The sequence below is a fragment of the Sander vitreus genome, chromosome 1 (genome assembly GCF_031162955.1).
Source record: "Sander vitreus isolate 19-12246 chromosome 1, sanVit1, whole genome shotgun sequence".
NCBI lineage: Eukaryota > Metazoa > Chordata > Actinopteri > Perciformes > Percidae > Sander > Sander vitreus.
Genome location: NC_135855.1, coordinates 1,409,887 through 1,429,517, shown reverse-complemented (window position 1 = coordinate 1,429,517; position 19,631 = coordinate 1,409,887). Strand labels below are relative to the sequence as shown.

Here is a 19,631-nt window from a genome sequence, read left to right as displayed (position 1 = left end):
TCCTGGACTAGCAAATACTGCTGATTGTTTAGGGAACCTTGGTTTTACTTGATGCCCTCCTGGTGAAGCTTCTTGCTGTCAGGTGGGAAGAAGCAGCTGGTGTATTCATCCTTCCTGGGACAAAAGTGAGGAAAGCCCGAAGACACATGGCAAGAATGATCCATCTGGTCGAGCCAAGCTGGCCTAGAAAACAGTATTCTAGACGGTTGCACAGTTATGTTTGTACAGAATCATTTGAAAAACTGTGTAAAAATGTCTCCAGAAAACAGCCTTTAGTAAACTATATAGATGTACTCTATTCATCCGTCATTATTAAACTAGGGACAGTGTCTGTTAAGTCCATCCCAGAGTGCAAAGATGTTCTGCCCAAGCCTTCTGTCTTGGTGCAAGGGATCTATGAGCTTTTGTATTTTATTTTATTTAAATGCATTTGCTGAATATAACGTTTTTTTTGCCAATGTTAATGTTAACCCTGTCTCTATCTTGCTCTATTTCAGCAAGCCATGAAAAACTGACACTGGAGTAACAGAGCTGACAGTGGAACTATGTGTTAAGGATTGTCTGTTGAACTCTTGACTACCTGAAGCCCACTGATATTCTTCTTCGGCTGTTAGAAGAAGTTGTTTTTGCAATGGGGAGGAAGAAGATCCAGATCACCCGGATTGTAGATGAGAGGAACCGACAGGTCAGTGTCTTTTCCTTTTGTCATCTCATTTTACATCTTAGCCATTTAGTTGTATACTTATTCCTGTGCACCTTCTCCTAACATTGCACTGTTGATCCTTTCCTCAGTCTTCTGTATCACAACACACCATACAAAACACACTATGTTTCTGCTGTGGGAAACAACATCTAGAGGCAGCTTTGGTTAGCTTTTATGATATGTGATGTGTTGATGTGTGGCCCTGAATGCTGCTAAGATCCCACTCTAGTGATATAACTGAGTTTGAAGATTCAGAGGAGCAACAAGCAGTGTGAAGTTGCCATTTAACAGTGGCCCTATTATAGTTTATATTAGAGTGTCCTGTAGAAAGACCAACTATTATCTGAATGTATTGACGGGTTCATGAACAATTTACGAAGGGATCCCTCAGAGAGCCTTCTTTGGATCCCCTTTAGTTTCGATTAAAAAAAAAAAAACTCCTAAAGATCCCTCTCAGCCATTTTACTTTTGAGAGTGCATTGGTCACAGCTGGTGGCGACAGCAGTAATTTGGGGTTAGCTGGGTCCGGACGGCACCCTGTCATTAGCAGGGTGGGTCAGTGTTAGGGACACACAGTGGCCTTCTCTCCTCACCGTCTCCTTGCGCAGCCACACTGCTACCCACTGGAATCCCTCTCTGTCTGTCTCCTCTATATATATCACCCCCAACAGCACAACAAATACCAGCCTGTCTGAAAGGAAGGCACAGGCGCTGGAAATAGGGATGTGGCTGGAAAATAAATATCTGGGATGATGTTTATATTTGATGTTTGGTTGTCTTGGCCAAAGCCTTTTTAGATAGACACTACTTTAGCTGTCAGGTGTGTATCGCCGGAGCCTGCCGTATATTTAGCTTCTTGTACTCTATTTCGGTAAGTTGGCTTGTGTTCTTGTTTTATCTTTAAAGTGCATGAAGTGTTTTTTACTGGTTTTCCTCTTTTTTTAAACTACCACACTATTACACATTATGCAGAGTTCTATAATAATGGCAGTAGAAAAGATGCACCAGCTATACACCAGTTATCAGCAGTCAAAAGTATATTCTAAAAGAGGAACAAGGTAGTTCTTTGTTATCTCTTTTCATAGAAATATATTTGCAAGACAAGAAAGCTCAAGAAATAAAGAACATGATTTCAAACATCATTTAGGATGTAACTATGAAAAAAGAAACCACAACTTTAATGGTAACTGCCCTTGGAATCATAGTGAGTATTGTTGCGTGCATTTTTCCACTATTATCTAATCCAGTTACTGTAATGAGATGCAGCATTTATTCAGTGACTACTACTGTTCCAAATGCTTGTGGCATTAGTGCAAATGTTCAGCTTGGTTGAACATGAACTTGGTTGGCCATTTGATGCAGTCTTTGCTCCATAACTGGAACATGTGAGGTTGCAGGAGCTTCAACATCTTGGCTGAGGACATTTAGCTTCTCAGACATTTTGAAAACAAATTAAACTGCACTGGAGACCAAATGTGACATTATATCATCCCTATTGGGAAAATGTCCAAATGTTTTATAAAAATAGACTTTTATGACTAAATAGGAGACTAAATCACTTTTCAACAGCACATGTCTAACTCTATCTGGCTTCCTGTGCTATAAAATATGAAAAGCCACAATGCTATCATGCATATAATGGTACTCTTTGCAGTTCCCTAGGTAAAAGCCTTCAAGTTGGGCTGGAAGTAGAGAGCGGCTGGACGTCACCAGATTCCACACATTTATCCAACAACTGACATGCTTTGGCTTAGGAAAGCTATAGCTTCCACTCTGGATATGTCACTTATCTGACTTCCAGTGTTGCCCACTTTGGAGGAAGCATAAGTTCCTCCAAGGAGATCAAGGCTCAGAAGTTACAGCAGATTGAGGGGATGTTTCTGTTTGTGTCTTTATTTCAGGGGGCAAGAAGAGTGGAAAAGTATGGGAGGGGTGTGGATGTTTTCTGATAAACAGATTAAATATCTGTGAAATGCACACACGCTTGCTTGAAACACCACTGCCAGTCTGATTAGGAGATTCCTCCTCTTCCTAACCCCTCTTCAATGCCATGTTTATAGGATAATTTAGAAATACCATCAGTGAACTGCAACTTTTGGCAGAACACCAACTATAACCTTTGGAGAGACTGAAACTGGAAAAACAAATCACCAAACAATTTGCAAATTACTCGGCTCCTCCTCCATGTATCAGTACTAACGTGTTGTAGAATTTGACTACAACTTGAGGGGAAATTGTAGTTGCTGTTAGTATTTATATTTGTGTTGGTAATATTGAAGAAGCAAGAGTCTTCACTTCATCAACAACTTCTGATACAGTGCCTTTAAGCAAGTACCTTAACTAACCACTCCAGTAGAATGGCTAGGCAGCCAACAGTAGAAGACTGTGTTTGAGCTGTAGAGCTGTGAATGTGTAGAAATGTAAGAAGATGAAGCAGGAAAACATTAACTAAATACATCTGATACTCTGCATTGCTGGAAATCTTGGAGGTGTGAGAAGGTGGGAAGACATAAGTCAGGATCCCAAAGGCCATGACAAATACAGATGACTCACTGCAGGGAGTTAACTGCACACCAAAAAAAAGGGATGAGAGTGTGATCCATGTGTGACCTGTGCACTCCAAACATTTCACTTAAGCCTTATGGTTGAGATGCATGTTATGGTGTCAGGGAACATAAAGGTTTCAAGAGCGCTTATCATTTTGAGTCGCAGTACAATTAGGGCTGCACGATATTGGAAAATATGCAATATTGTTAAATATCGCGATAACGACATTACTTGGGATAAATAATCAGATAAAGTGTACTCAGTTCTGCTGCTTTCAGTATTCTGCTAAAATACAACAAATTGTTTGGTGAATTTAAAACAAATGAAAGGAAATCATTTCCAACATTCTTTTATTGAACAAATTGAACATTGTATTGAACATAAAAGGCACCACTAAAAAAGAATGACAGTTACAGGTGAAAGTGCAGTTTTTTACAGATATTTTCTGTCAACTAACACAAAAACTTGTTGTTGCAGATGTTCGCAAGTTGATATCGCGATGACGATGAAAAAAAACAAACGTTATATTGTGCAGCCCTAAGTACAATATAACACTGCATGCTTGGAATGATTTTTTTGTTTTTATATCCTTCATTAAGTTTTACTGACAGTATTTGGCCTTTCAAGGAATATGATCATAATCAAGGCTGAACAACAGCTTGATAGTAATCATTAAGGGAGGGTAAACATTACTCAGTTGCTTTCCCCACCCTCATTCCCCACCCACTTAATCAGTGGCATTCCAGTAGATTTCCAGGTTATTGCGACCCTATTTTGGGAACCGTGTTGTTCTTCCTGCATGTAAATTGGTTGTGCCTCTGAGTAAGCACTGAGTTGTATGATGCTCATAGGTTCCAAGGTTCCCCCCAGTGTATGGCAAGCCTGGTGGCCCACCAGGCCTAACCATTGGAGAATTTTTTTAAGTAAGTAATTTTCTTCAGTTGGAAACTTAGACATATTTTCACATCTTCACTCAGCTTTTATCATTGACTTAATGGAGGGCCAAAGAACCAAAGGACCAAGGTAACTGCCATCAGTCTGTCACTGGCCCGCACTGGGCTTAACAACTTTTCTGGTCAAAACCTCTACTTATTGAAGCCAAACTCCTCATAGTTCTTTCCTCGTCCTTTAATGTCAGGGGACAGGGGCGGATATTTGAAGAAAACTAGATGAATCCTTGGTTTCTGTCTTTCTAGGTGACTTTCATGAAGAGGAAGTTTGGTCTGATGAAGAAGGCCTATGAGTTGAGCGTTCTGTGTGACTGTGAAATCGCCCTCATCATCTTTAACAGCTCCAACAAGCTGTTCCAGTATGCCAGCACTGACATGGATAAAGTCCTGCTGAAATACACTGAGTACAACGAACCCCATGAGAGCAGAACCAATTCTGACATTGTAGAGGTGAGTGCAGTGTAATTTAGTTCATATGGTCTTCTCTATCTCATGTCATAATGTCAGCGCTAGTGTCGTCATTGGAGAGCTCTGACAAAATACAGTACCCTGGTACAGTCTTATTAATGTCCAGTCTGTGTTTGGAGAAAAAATTACTTTTGATGGGTGATCTATTGAAACCTATTATGCTGTTGCACAATGTAAATAGTGTTGTTGTGAGTGCCAGGTAAATGCCTAAATACAAATATGCAATGTTGCAAAATGGTAGAAAAGATATAATATTTAATAGAGTTTGTCGTTTGATAGTTCAGAGTGCCCTGGGAATTGATAGGTGACACGAGACATTTGAAAGGCATTCAAAGTATTTTTGTCATTTGAGGGAACACATAAATGCTGAACTTTATATACTGTACAACACAAAATACATTCCAAGATTAGCTGTAACATTGGAGAGGCAGGAGAGACTACCAGGATGTCCCTGTAATAAAGAACAATAGGACTTCAAGAGGTAATCAGGACTTAATTTGGTTATACTGGTTGCAAAACCCTGAGGGACAATTAAGTCCTAATATCTAATAAAATCAATTACAAATTAAAACATCAAAAATCGCAACAACAAAAAAATTCAAATATAGTTAGTTATAGTTTTTGATCAAGAGTTTAATGAACATATAAAAAGCATACAGTGAAACGTGAGATCTTATCCTTCTATGGATCACACACACTAACATGGGTTTTTAGAATGATTAAATTTGGCAAGATGGTCCAACTTCCCCAAAATGTGAGAAAAGGTTTGGTGCAAAAATAATAGTTCTCTGGTAAGTAGCTGTTTACAGTATGCATGCTAACACTTTGATATAGTTTAAGGGTGATGAAGAATAATATTTAGTGATTAGTTTAGTTGTTAAAAGAGAGATAAAGTTAATTAGTATGAACTGTAAGACTTGATGGTTTGCTCATTTTAATGGCCAAACTTGGCAGGTTGAGTGGGTGAAAAGACATAAAGAAGTAATGACAATGGCGGAACATCTGCCCTGTCAGACTTTCAGTGCATCTTGTTTTGTTTACTCAGAATGTGCTGGACAGCAAGAGTTTGCAGTGCTTGTACAAATGGACTTAACAAATAATGGAGACTGAGATTTTCTGCAGGAAATAGATAAAAGACTACTAATAGGTTGGTCTTCCAACTTTGGATAATGTTCTGTGGGACCCTGCTGTTGCATCTTAGTCCCTGAGCAGCGCTGTCCTGTCTCCCACAGCACGTACTCATTGCAGCTGCCATTAAAAATGAATGGCCATCGTGACTCACGTTCTGGCTGTTTTTCTAAGCTTCTACTGCGTGTTTGCCTTGCTGAGAGCCTGAATTTATTGCACGCACACACACACGCACACACACACACACACACACACACACACACACACACACACACACACACACACACACACACACACAAACACACACACACACACACACACACACACACACACACACACAAACTATTAAATATAAAGGAAGCTAAACTTCCCAAACTAACTGTGTTTATTTTCAAAGTGCCTCTTCCCCCTTTATAAAAAAAGAGAAGAGCTTTAGTGTTCAAGTTTGTTTCAGGAGAGTCCAGGCATGTTTTCCAGCTGCTTTCTGTCTTCACTTTGTGTCTTCTATGTTACCAGAATCACTAACTCAAGCTTAACCTTCCCAAGTAAATCTTAGAAAACATTGTTTCTACAGGGGAATAAGACTTTATAGGACTGCAAAGAACAAAAAACAAACCTGAAGCCAACACAGGTTTTGGGATAAACAGGAACATGAATGTGTAACAGTAAAGCCTCTCCAAAGACCACAACTGTTGAAAGCTGAATTCATCCTGTTAGATGTAAAGATCGTAGCAGTAGAGGTTGTTAATATGCATTATTACACAGCTTGGTTGAATACTGGATTCTGATTGGTCAATCATGGCATTCTACACTCTGTTATTTCTGTATAACAGACCATTCCCATGGACGGAGTTCTGATCATAGACTCTGGAGGACAATTTTTAAATCAAAACATTTTTTAATCAATATTTGTGCTCATACGGAGCTAATACCACTGTTCAGCAGATCACAAAGGGAGAGAGAGGGGGAAACTGGGAGCGCTAACAGCGCTAATGACAACAGTGCAAACAGAGCAGTAGTTAGCTGCATGGTTAGCTCACTCACCGGGGCGACCTGGCTTCCACCAGATAGCGGTGCTCTTAAGGTTTTTTCATTATTATTTTATTAAGGTTGTTAATATGCATCATTAATACCACCTATAATTATTCTAAATAGCATAACTGCGTCTATTCTCCTGCTGTAAACCACAAGAAGACACCTGTGTCGGCTCTGTAAGCCATTAGCAGAGCTCGATTTGCCTGCTTAAAACCCTTATTTGTTTTCTCCCACACATGTCATGCAGACAGACAAGCTAGTTAAAACAAAGCCTGGAAAGTGAGAGGTTGATCTTTTACATATGCCTAGGTCCATTTGCAACATTCAAGCAGGAAATTTGACTGAGTAAGTAATACACCACAGGCTGCAACAGACTTCCCCTGTTGTGACGGACCAGCAGAAAGCTTCTTTGGATTCATTGTTGTTTGATGGAAGATGATGATGTTTGCTGATGATTATCTCCCTGGCACAAACAAACAAACAGCTCGCAACGTTTATTTGGCACACACAGGCAGTCTACACATCCAGCATAGGCTGGATCTCTGAACTTTGTTTGGTAGTTTAAGTGAAATTGAAATTTGAATACTGATCACTTATATAATAATATATCAGCTATTACTCGTTGATTTTTTTTCATTTTCAAAGGAGGATAAATTAATTTTTGTGGAAACATCGGATGGACCTGGCTGACTGACATGTGAGAGCCAAGGATGCTTGCAGACGTGCTAGCATCGTTAGCTGCTTAGCTGTTAACTCAGCTATCATGGTGCAACACTGACCAGAGAAACGTCACACTGTGTAGCTTGAAAATGTTAATACAACGCTAGGGCTGCACGATATGACCTAAAATCAAAATCGCGATTAATTGCACATTTTACCTCGATTTCTTTTTGGGCTTTTCCACCTTTAAATGTTGACAGGACAGCTGGGTGAGAAAGGGGAGAGGGAGGGGGGAAGACATGCAGGAAATTGTCACAGGTTGGATTCTAACCCTGGACCTCTGCGTCGAAGGCATTAACCTCTCAGTATATGTGCGCCTGCTCTACCCGCTGAGCCAACCCGGCCACAGATTATTTAAATTTTTGTGATTCGTTTTTTTTCTCTCCTCATAGTTCATTGGCAAGGTTTGTACTGTAAATAGGCTCAAATATTGAAGGTGAGATATTTTTTTGTAATTCAGAAGTGTTTATTTTTGTTATTTTAAAATATTTAAAGGAAACACACAAAGTGGGAACTATTATGGTTATTTATTGAAAATGTATACAATTTCTTGTGAAAAAAGTCACAATTTAGTTTTATAAACATTATTGAGATTATTGTCAAATACGTCAATAACAGCTTCAGAATTTTGATGTAGATACATTTTCGATTAATTGTCCAGCCCTATACAACGCCATTTTAATTTTTTTTCCTTTTCAAGCCCACATAGAGTCAGTTATCCACCATTAGTGTTGTAAAAGAATAGTTTGAGATTTGGGGAAATGTGCTTATTCGCTTTCTGGCTGAGAGTTAGATGAGAAGATTGTTCCAACTATCATGTCTTGCTTGGTACCGGCCGAGAAATAGTCCAGCACATAACCCCCTGTAGAACTTTGTGTTGTTTTTTATGGTTTTTGTTTTGTACAGTATAAAACAACAATATGTAACATGTTAATAAGCTTTAGAGGTGCTGGTGTTACCTTTTGGACTGGGCTGCATCGTATTTACTGTACAGATATAAGAGTCTCAGTGTTGGTAACTTGGCAACTTTCTCCCCTTTCTCCCTCGATTTGACAACGTTTTATCACCCAAAAAAAGCTGCTAGCGACAAATCTACTGACTTTTTGGGCAGACCTTAACTCCTCTCCCTTGAGTAGAGTTGCCAATATTTCCCTGTAAATATTCTCTAATGTGGTTGTGGCTCGCAGGACTGTTCAATGAGTGGGGGGGGGGGAACAGCAGCACCGTCAGTTGACCAATCATTTGCCAGACAGAAATGCGAATGTATGCACCTAACAACCAATCATTGATCCCTATTGTTTGTCGAGGAAACCCTGTCTCCTTTGCTTTGGTTCTAAATAATTTAACTTGACTGTTTAGGTTTTTCTTTTTCTTAAAATACACAGGGTTTCCAAAAGTGAGTTAATTCCATTGTCTGGATCTTTTCTATTCATGATACTTTATCTTAGAGGTAGATTTAGATGCATATTGATGATATGATAGCAGGAATGTGTGAATATGGATATGTCATGATTTCATAGCAAACCTGCATTTTCATTTCAGTTTGAACTTGAATTAAGCAATAAGTCAACTCTACAGATCTATCTACAAAATGTACAGAGGAGATATAAGTGTAATGTCAGCCTAAAATGAAGATGGACGCCTGGAAGACTTTACGCTACAAAGTCAGTCAACTGGTCAGCTAATCTCACTGACAGATTACTTTTGTCATAATAATGAGACAGGTTTGTGTGCAGCAGAGTTGAGTGTCAACAACAAAAGAGCAGCCGTCCAAGGTATGCAGCCTGCAGAGCCCAGAGAGAAATCAGAACCATAACAGAAAGTGAGAACTACAACACACTGAAACCTGACACTGTGGCATACAGCACAGTGGTTGGTTGATGTGGTTTAGTGCAAGTAAAAGAAATATGCTTCATAAAAGAAATATGTGCAGAAACTGCACATAGATTCTGGCCTTTGAAAGTGTGTGAGTTTATCTGCACAGATGTGTCGAATCACATCTCAGACATCTCCCTATTCTTAGCCTGTAGGGCAATCACCCAACTGGAAAATACTCTCTCCAGGGAATACGGGGAGGCCTTATTTTATCTTTGATGCAGCCCCAACAGCAACAAAACATCAACCTCACATGTTAAGATGCTTAGCGTTGCAGCTCGTGCCTCATGGTGGCAATGATCCACATGCCTTTGGAGATCCACTAAAGCCGACTTTGACATTTGCGATGATAAGGAGACACACACTCTCAGATCCTCTAACAGACACTTTAAGATAGTCGTCAGTGCCCAGACATGATGCAGTGGTTTAAAACAGCATCTGTGGAGCCACATATAGCCCGGTGGGTCTTGGACCAAATCCCATTAGACCCTTCACTCCTGAGTCTACTCTGTGTCCCTCCATGCCATCATACTGTCCATTCTCTAAAGAAAACAACTTATTTCCTCCCCCATATTTAAAGATAAACTACTTGAGAATGGTGTAAAAACATTTGAAGAAACTGGAGTGATCACATGATTAGTAACAGCTGTCCTCTTTCCTCCTCTTTGGTTGTAAAGTCATGCAGAGTTTACACCTGAATCATAGAATGATGCTTAGCAAACAAAAACTTTCCATCCGTCGTAATTTGGCTCATTTCTCCTCACATCATTAATAATGATTGCTGAGTCATTATGCGTTGAATATCAATGCTGGAATGCTGCATTTTTGCTCTGGAGCTCTGTCAACTTACAGTAATGTTTACAATGTTCTTGCAGGTATATTACAAGTTATGATCAACAGTTGGAGTTTATTTTCACATTTTAGCCCTTGTTAGAAGGGATGAATATTTAATCACACGACAGCACTTCTTGTTTACACAGGCACATTTCAGTGTTGGCAGACTTTTGTGTGATAGCTCTACGAGTTATGTAATTCCCTGAGATAAGCTTGTGATAAAATTGATACTTGATACTGCAGTACTTTAAAGCTATAGTGTGTAGTTTCTGTCTCCCCCATGAGGAATTCTAAGTAATGACAACAACACTGTCGGCGTGTCCACATGATACAAGCCTTCCGTGATCACGCACGCACCCCCATCCCTCCTCCACGCAGTTGCTAGTAGCCAAGGAGGAAAACATGATGGACTCTTCAGAAGAGGTCATTATCTTCAATCGAGTTTCTGCGCGGGAAAGTCGCCGGACGCCACAGTCTTCTGAACATAGTCACACTGAGAAATCCAGAGAGAGTTGTGTGGAGCTGATAGTCTTAATTAGCTTTGTAGCAACTCATTTGGCAATGGCTTGAATGTAACGGACGTTTATTAATATCAAAAATTGAACCGTTGCAGGGAGTAAACATTGAATGTTAAACTGTACAAACTAATTAGTATATTGGAACATCCAACTTGACGTTGGCATTTGATGGCTGAAAATAATGCATAGAAGAATTTTTGAAACTCATTGCTGATGATAGAGCTAAAGTTTTTGCTGGAGTTCTGCAAGAATGTAGTAAAAGTGTATGTTTTGCATTGCATACTTTTTAATTTACCATGTGTGTCAGAATGTGTCAGAACCGTATTATCTGTAAATTACAGAATTTTTAAACCACTGATGGATAATTCCTTTGCCCCTGCCATTTTGACTAATAACAAATAATTGCTGGCACACAGTAACTCACATAATGTACCATAATGTAACATCCCATAATTAGACAAATGGCATACTTGTCAACCAAAGGGTCCACCAAACAGACTGACTGACAGCTCTAGGGAAAGCTTGTCCTAAGTTGAACAAGCCAAACACTGCCTGTGTCCTAATTTAAACTGGCCAGCTTGATGTTTACTGTTGTGTGGAAATAACCAGCCATTGAATTGAGCAGGAATTGAGCGTGTGACTTTTCTAAGTGGTCACCAGTTGTTAAAATGTACTTTCAGGCCTGTGGTGGTGAAAATAGACTTGCAAGTGTGTGTTTAAAGCTCCTAATACCTCCCAGTGTCTGGGAATGTAGAGGACATGTGGTGGACAGACAGACAGCTGGCTGGTGTGTTGTTCTGTCCTTTTCACGCTATGACATGTAATGCAATGAGGAGCAGAGATGAGATGATGGATACCAGAGAAGTGATGTCATCTCACTGGCTCGCATGATGCCGGTATGATTTGATTTTTTACAATGACTCCTGTACTCAAGTCCAGGTGCTGTAAATTAACATCCATCAATTGTTCTAAACCAGTTATCTAAACCTAATCTTTCTAAACCTCCTCAACAATGCCAAGTCCTGCTTCATTTCTATTTACAATGGGGATTACATACTGTATGTTTTTTTAGATGATGCATTAAATGTATACAGCTCTAAAAAAAGAAACACTGTACACTATCTGGTTAGCATGACATATAGACTAAGTTAGCGAATAGCTAATGAACATAGTGGAGCATGTAGCAGGAATCAGGGAAACTAGAACATGCTGAAGATGTTTTTTAACTGGCTGGCAGACAAGAGTTTGAGAAAAATAACAGATGCCCACGCAGCATTTAAGTCCAAAGTCTGGACCCATAGTAGTTCTGTCATTTTAATTTACAGAATGAAAAACTTGTGCTGCAGAATTGTGCTGTTTTCAAACAGTTTGAACTTGCAGTGAAAAAAGAGAGAAAACCTGCACTTTTCACAGGCATTTTGAATAGTTAGAGAGATATTGTGATGTATAATTATAGGATTGTCTAGCAACATATTGATTATCGCAGAATTGCTGTATGCTGATATTAATGGTATTGTGAGCCATGTATCGTATCTTTTCCTGAGGTACCCTGTGATTCCCACCTCTAAATACTATAATTATGATATATTATTTATGATTGGTAACAAATACACACCTATAAGGGACCCTCACTGACATAATGCTTTTCCTAAAAGCCCTTAACCTTGCCATCACAACTTCCCTAACCCTAAAACCCTAGCCTTTACCCGAAGCAGAACCCAAATTTAATTGTAACCTGAGCTGATGTTAAGATCAGTTTCTTCTTTCTTTAAAGCATAATGTTCTTTACCAGGACCGGCTTTCTTTAGTGCTGTGTAGATATTTGTCCCAGCTGTGCTGCTGACAGTAATACGATCCTCTCCAGATTTGTTTGTGCTAATGAATCTCATTTGACGCCTTTGTCTCTGTGGTGCTCAGGGATGCATAAACAGCCAATATTTGCCTTTTATTTCCCTGTCTATCCACCCTACCCCACTATAAACACCCAACCAAACCCAAAGTTGTTTCAGGCTCGCCATAAAAATATCTGCTTACTCCAGTCCATTGTGTTTAAAAGGCTGCTGTGAATATAGATGAGTAAGTCTGTGATGTGGAGCAGCATCTCTCGAGAGCAATATGTGCACTACACAGACCAGCTTTGGGTCTGTCACGCCGCCTCAAAGTTCATAAAGGCAAACAAACGAATAATAGATGCTCTGTATAGGCAGATGATATTTGGCTAAAGCCTGAATGCAGCTGCCCAGCTTCTGTACATGCAAAACATGAATGCATTTTGTCAAAGTAGACACCTAGGCCATTGTCATTGCGTTTCACTAAATATTAATTATGATTGGCCTCAGATCAGTAACTCCCAGAGAATAATCAATAAGTAGTTCAGTGTCTTGCTTAAGAGCTTAACCATTTGACCGTATATAAATTTGTGCTAATTGTGCGTCACCCCTCCTGCAGATCCAAGTCTCCATATTACTGTTTTGATACCTTTAGCTCGAGAGGAGATTGATTCCTCATAGCAGACTGGGTAAAAAGCCCTATATTATATTTATATTTTCATTTATTTTTTCGCGACTAGTTTGTAGCTAAAACTGTTTACCATCCTCGACTACCTATGAAGTAGTGATACTTCTATGGACGAGAAAGAGAGTGTTAGTTTAAAGAACACGTAAACCTCCGAGAACCATGCTGCTGGCTCAAATTATGCAATTACTGCATTTTATTTTCTAGATTTCTAACTCTGTTGCAAACGTTTGGTCTATGAATGTAGTTAATGAATTCTCCAGAGAGACATGGAAACAGATGGTAAAACATAATGCCTGAGACATCCTTGGAAACATTTTTCTTTCTTTTTTTTACAAAACATAAATAAGGTGTAATGAACCAAACACTCACAACTGTTTTTAATGTTGTGGCAGAGTGATTAATGCAGTAAGGGCATTTTACCATGGTAAAAAATGTGTTTTCCTGTCCTTACTGTATTGAGAATCACAGCAAAGGATTTCATTTACAGACTTGCAGAAATGTAACTAGGTCTCAGTGTTTGGGAAATATCTTTTTACTGGGAACCTCTAGAGAATCAGATCAATGTTTTAGGCTTGTTAGTGGTTGGTTGTCCTTCCTGCTCTTTAACCACATATTAGATACACATATATATGGGGCAACCAGAACAGTACACATCCTGTGTACTGCAATACTTCAGCTTGAGACATGGACGGATGTTATTACGGTATATACTGAATAATTCATGTGTTTAAAGTTTAAACTGATCAGCTTTACTCTTTTTACATTTGTGAAGTGCTTCATTTATTTTGTTTTTATTTGAACCTCTTCATGAGAAAAACACTGTGTGTCAAAGCTCTACGTTCTCTGTGAATTCTACTGTACTATTATTGTTTAAAATATTTTTTTGTGTGGGCATTTTAGGCCTTTATTTGTATAGGACAGCTTAGACTTGAAGGGGGGGGTAATGACATGCAGCAAAGGGCCGCAGGTTGGAGTCGAACCAGCGGCTGCTGCGTCGAGGAGTTAACCCTTTATATATGGGCGCCTGCTCTACCAGTTGGGCTAACCAGGCGCCCACAACTATTGTTTTAGACATTGTGGTCTCTAATGTAGGACTTATCCATCAGGAGGAATTATAAAGAATTCAAATAGATATGTAAATCATTTAAATAAACAAACTTATAAACTTATAAAAATTATTGTGATTTATGAAGTGCTCTCAGCTCACCACTCTCTCTGGGGAAATTGTGGCTTTATAATGAATGTCAACTACAGGTCACTTTAATCTGTGCCAAAGAACTATTGATGTTGGTGCTATTTCTACTTTTGAATCCATATTTCTAATGCCTCTCCTCTGTGTTTATTTCTTCACAGGCCCTGAACAAGAAGGAGCACAGAGGCTGCGACAGCCCCGATGCTGACTCCTCCTACGTCCTCACCCCCACTACTGAGGAGAAATACAAGAAGATTAATGAAGAGTTTGACAACATGATGAAGGGTCATAAAATTGTAAGTTGCACTGTAGTTTATTGTGTACAGAGTACACCCAGTATGCCGCTGAGCTGACGCAGATCAAAGCCTTGCTATATCGGAAGTCTTTTAAGAAACTGTATAACCCATTGGCTCTTAAATCCTATTGGTTTTGATTGGGAGTCTTCTTACCTTTCTTTTTTGTTTCTCCAGCACAAAAGGTCACATATGTGTCAGTCAGTCAGTTTGTGATCATATGCTTGACCCCTTTGATGAAACAAACACAGAAACAAAAAACAATAATAAAAGACAAAAAACAGATTGTGGCTAATTACAAGTATTGTGTTCTGATATTGATCACGCTCATTTTGAAATGTCTCTGTCACTTCCTCCCCAGTCCCCCGGGCTTTCACAGCAGAACTTCATGCATGGCAGCATGTCGTACAGCCCCGGTGCAGGAGGAGGAGGAGTAACCTCCAAAGCTCTAGCTGCAGCCACAGCCGCTCTGGCTGACAGTGGGACCCTCTCCTCGCCTCACACACACCTCCACAGAAACATAAACCCTTCACAAAGACCTCCCAGCACTGGAAACACAGGTGTTTGTGTGTGTGTGTGTGTGTGTGCTTAAGCATTCTTGCATTCTCTGTGAATATTTGTCACTGTAGTGAGTGCACATTGAACATATTTGGCTATATTTAGGTTACGTGCAAAGATATAACAGATGAGGATGATTAGGAAAAAACAAAGACCAGCAAAAAACTGTTACAAACTGGTGGAAAAATAATTAAAATAACTGTGTGTGTGTGTGTGTGTGTGTGTGTGTGTGTGTGTGTGTTTGTGTGTGTGTGTGTGTGTGTGTGTGTGTGTGTGTGTGTGTGTGTTTATCCTCAGGTGGCTTGCAGGGTAGTTCTGATATGGCTCTGCAAAATGGGTCTGGACCAGCTGGTATGTATCTCTCAGGAGTCATACAAAAACCTCTCCTCTTCCTCTTCCTCTCCTCTCCTCTGTACTCTGCATCGTCCCTGATGGGGGTTTACCTGCTATAACCTCTCTCTTTCCCTTTCTCTCTGTCTCGTTCTTTCTCTCTCTGGCTGCCAGTCTACAGTTGTGCTGATCAGTTCAGTTGAACGGTTTCAGCTTACGTAATTGCGAGTGGAGGCATTGTAGTGTTGTCCGTGTACTGTTTGTATATGGAAACGTCACAGGCATCTGTGTTTTTAAGGAGTCTGGATGCACCTCAGTGTCTGTTACTGGTTGTCAACAGTATATGTCTACACTGTTGGATCTTCAACCCCCACCACAAATTATCCTGCCTATCCTCTTCGTGCTCTCCCTCCCAGAACAGTATGTCTCATAAGAACACTGCCATTATGTAATGTCAAGAGCAAAAAAAAAGATCAATTATTCATTATTATCTACTATATAATATATAGTCATACTTTCTCCACTCAGAGCCTGGTGGGGGACAGGTTGATTTAATGGATCTAACACATGGGAACATGTAACCTCCCCCTTGTTTTTAACGCACATTCCAAATCTTCAAATATTTCACAATTCCGTTGCATTGTGCTTTTACACTAAAAATAAAAGACTGTTAGACTCTCTAAAATGATGGTTATTTAAACATATTATATATATATATATATATACAAGGCTCCTGGTCCATGTAGAAAAGATCATTCTCCAACAACAGTCAGTCAGTCAGTAGGTCAGTTTTTAATTTTGAGATTTCCTTACCGTCACTTCTCAAATGTTCTTGTATTTCTTTGTTTCTGTGTTCAGTGAACGGTTTTGTGGGCTCACATGGTGGAGGCAGCTTGGGGAAGATCATACCACCCAAATCTCCTCCTCTTCCACCTCCTGGGAACAACATGGTCCCTACCAGCCGCAAGACAGACCTCCGAGTGGTCATCCCTCAGTCCAAAGGAATGATGCAAACACTGGTAAGTGTGTGTGTGTGTATGTGTGGTTCTAATATTTAGGACCTGTTTAATATGAACATCCGACATTGTAACATTATAGCTATGACAGAAAATAAGGAAAAGCATAATAGGTCCCCTTCTCGATTGCTAAGACACATTTCTTGAAACCCTCACCCATTTTCTCCAAACTGTAAACACAAAACCAAATTCTCAAACTATATTCACAAAACACCTGACTCTGCTGGCCAAATGAAACAATGCTCTCAGATTATACACACAGCCAGTCAATAACTCAACACTACAGAGCATTCATTAGATATTTCCTCAAACATTCGAGAACACAGTGTCTAGGGCAGGGATCTTCAACAGGGGGTCCTCAGAGTCAATGCAGGGGGGCCTTTTTTTTCAAAAATTTAAGTATCTTGATATGAATCCAATATATTATTAGCAAAAAAAAGCAGCACAACAAACACTGATGATAGGCTTACTGGCCTATAGGTAAGCTAGTCACTAAGGTAGCCATCCACAGATACAGTTCATCCTGAGGATTCACTGTGCCACATGTATGTTATTTACATTAAAACATGATTCATAAAACCATGCCAACAATTAGAAGGCTATTTTAATAGCTTAGTATTCTTTGCAAAAAAGGTATGTATAAAGGCTCTAGGACACCCGACACGTTATTGTAGGCCCAATTTATTATGCTAATACAGTTTTTCTTGATTGCTTTGACGCAGCAGTCAACTCAAACTCCACATTTTTCAAAACAGTTAACACACAGGCCCAAACAGTGGCCCTCATGGTCTAAATGACACATTGTGTTTGCAAAAGGCTCTAACCGCCAAAACATTTAAAATATGCAACAAAAGAATATTCTGCCCTCAAACAACACAACTTGCAAACAAGTCTCTGAGCTCTTCCAATCAACCATTACACAGTGGACACCAACATACTAAATACAGCTCTCAGTGAGAATCAGTGCACCATTGCTTGTCTCTGTAGTCTATTACTGACGTAGCTTTCATGCCAGAGACATTTGTTGAGAAATTTTCCTTCTTGCAAAGAATTGGATCCAGAATCAGAAATGCTTTGATGCAAATTTTATTGATTCCGCTGATCCTTATTTTTAAACTATGGCTGAAAACTGAAATACTGTAAATATTACATACAATACATGTAAACCAAAATAAAATCTATTAGAGTAAAGTATACATATCTATTACTGTAGAGTATAACAAATAGCCACTATTGAAACTCAGTCTCTTGTGTCTTAAACCTCTTCCATCCATGTTGGCAGAGAACAACACAGACGCTGCACCTTTAAGGCCTGTAGACTGATTGCTAATTGAAGATTTGTGTGAAGGAGTGTCAAAAAGGGGCTTCAGTGATGTCATACTGATGTAGGTAGTTTCTAATAGTTAGGAACAGATGGTTTCTGTTTGGGTACCATAGCTAAAACAATGGAGTTTGGACTGCTTGAATGACATCAGTGTTAACTGTTCTTCAAAAGGGTGGGGGAAATTCTGCTCTGCTGAGACAGTGATGATGAAAACCGAGTGGATCCCAGTTTCTTTAAGCGGTTCAAAGCAATCAAGAAAAACTGTAATTAACTCAAATGAATTATTAACTTCATTTTATACAATATATGTAGTAGGTGTCCCTGCTATATCTCTCTTTCAGTTAAGGTGTCCTTGGCTTATAAAACGTTGAAGACCCCTGGTCTAGGGCATGTAGTTACAGAAAAAATGTTAATTTCATATAGTAAACACATTTTGCAATGAAAACAAAAAGTATATCACATCTTGTAAGTGAATATCTTGTACACTGCAAGTAGTGCAAGTACTACAATATTGAAAGTCTGTATATTAGGCACTTGGAGAACAATACAGTAGTCCAACTGCAAAAAGCCAAAGAACAAAGAAAACTATATAATATATAATAAAAAATATTGTGAAACTGCAATATCAAAGTCAATGAAAGATTAGTTCTGCCTCAGCATCACGTCTGTGCACTCTGAACTGGCTTATATATTCTTTACAATTGGTTTGATCACCTTAGTTCATATTACTGTAACAGTCTATGGTAGAAACATGCGTGTACAATTTGGAGTCGTTGTGTGTAACATGACAACTGTGTTGTAATTGTGTTTAACTTTTGCTGCTCATGTAAACCATTTTGCAACACAGGTGCATCTCAGTGTGAAATGTGTTTTAGCGAGTGAGAATGTGTTTAGGGTTTTGCCAAAAGAGTGATTGATTCGACAAAAGGGTTTAGGCCACTGAGCATTTGGTTCAGAGAATGGGCTTTAGTGTTTTAGCAATTCAGAAAAAACTGTAATACAATAATAATTAAAGCTGCATTATTTATTGTGGCCACTGGGGGGAAGCAGATCGTGGAAACAAGTTGACCGATACACCGGTACCACCTTTATAAAGTGTTGCACTTCTCAGCTGCTAATGCACAACTCTGTAAAACACAGGCCTCAAGCCTTTTAGTGCCTGAGTCTGAGGTTTATCAGGAACCAGAATGGAACACAATGTTTTTTAAGCCTGATGGATGTTGGACGCAGACAAGAACAGAGTAAACAGATGATGCCGATTACCACAGAGTTTAGTCAGCAACTTTTCAGAACAATTTGTTCGACACCATCTGGACCAGCTGGTTGTTGAGTGTACAACTGAAATCATTTTACTGTTCTGTTAAAGAAGACAGGAGCTCTCTGTTCCACACATCAACGTTAGCAAGAAATTGCATGCCTGATTTAAAAAAAGAAGAAGAAAATAATTGACTTTAAGGCATCAGTTCAAACATCACACAAACATACACCCCCCATGATCTTTTGAATTTGTCTCCATCCTAGAAAACCTATAACAATATAAAGTAAAATTATGCATTTTAATGAAAGACACATAAAGCCACATAAATCCTGTCATTTACAGTAACATTTGTTTTGGAAAGCACA

General features: G+C 39.3%; 1 protein-coding gene across 3 annotated transcripts in view; it reads left to right on the top strand.

The window, feature by feature from the left end:
* LOC144515024 (myocyte-specific enhancer factor 2A-like) overlaps positions 1–19,631 on the top strand; it is a 51,420-nt gene that overhangs the window by 24,257 nt on the left and 7,532 nt on the right. For all 3 annotated transcript variants that reach the window (XM_078245758.1, XM_078245930.1, XM_078245841.1), the window contains exons 2-7: positions 498–685; positions 4,447–4,650; positions 14,649–14,783; positions 15,142–15,340; positions 15,636–15,689; positions 16,527–16,687. In XM_078245758.1, coding sequence (XP_078101884.1) covers positions 632–685; positions 4,447–4,650; positions 14,649–14,783; positions 15,142–15,340; positions 15,636–15,689; positions 16,527–16,687 — 807 coding nt within the window. In that variant the 5' untranslated portion in view covers positions 498–631. The remainder of the gene's footprint in view (positions 1–497; positions 686–4,446; positions 4,651–14,648; positions 14,784–15,141; positions 15,341–15,635; positions 15,690–16,526; positions 16,688–19,631) is intronic.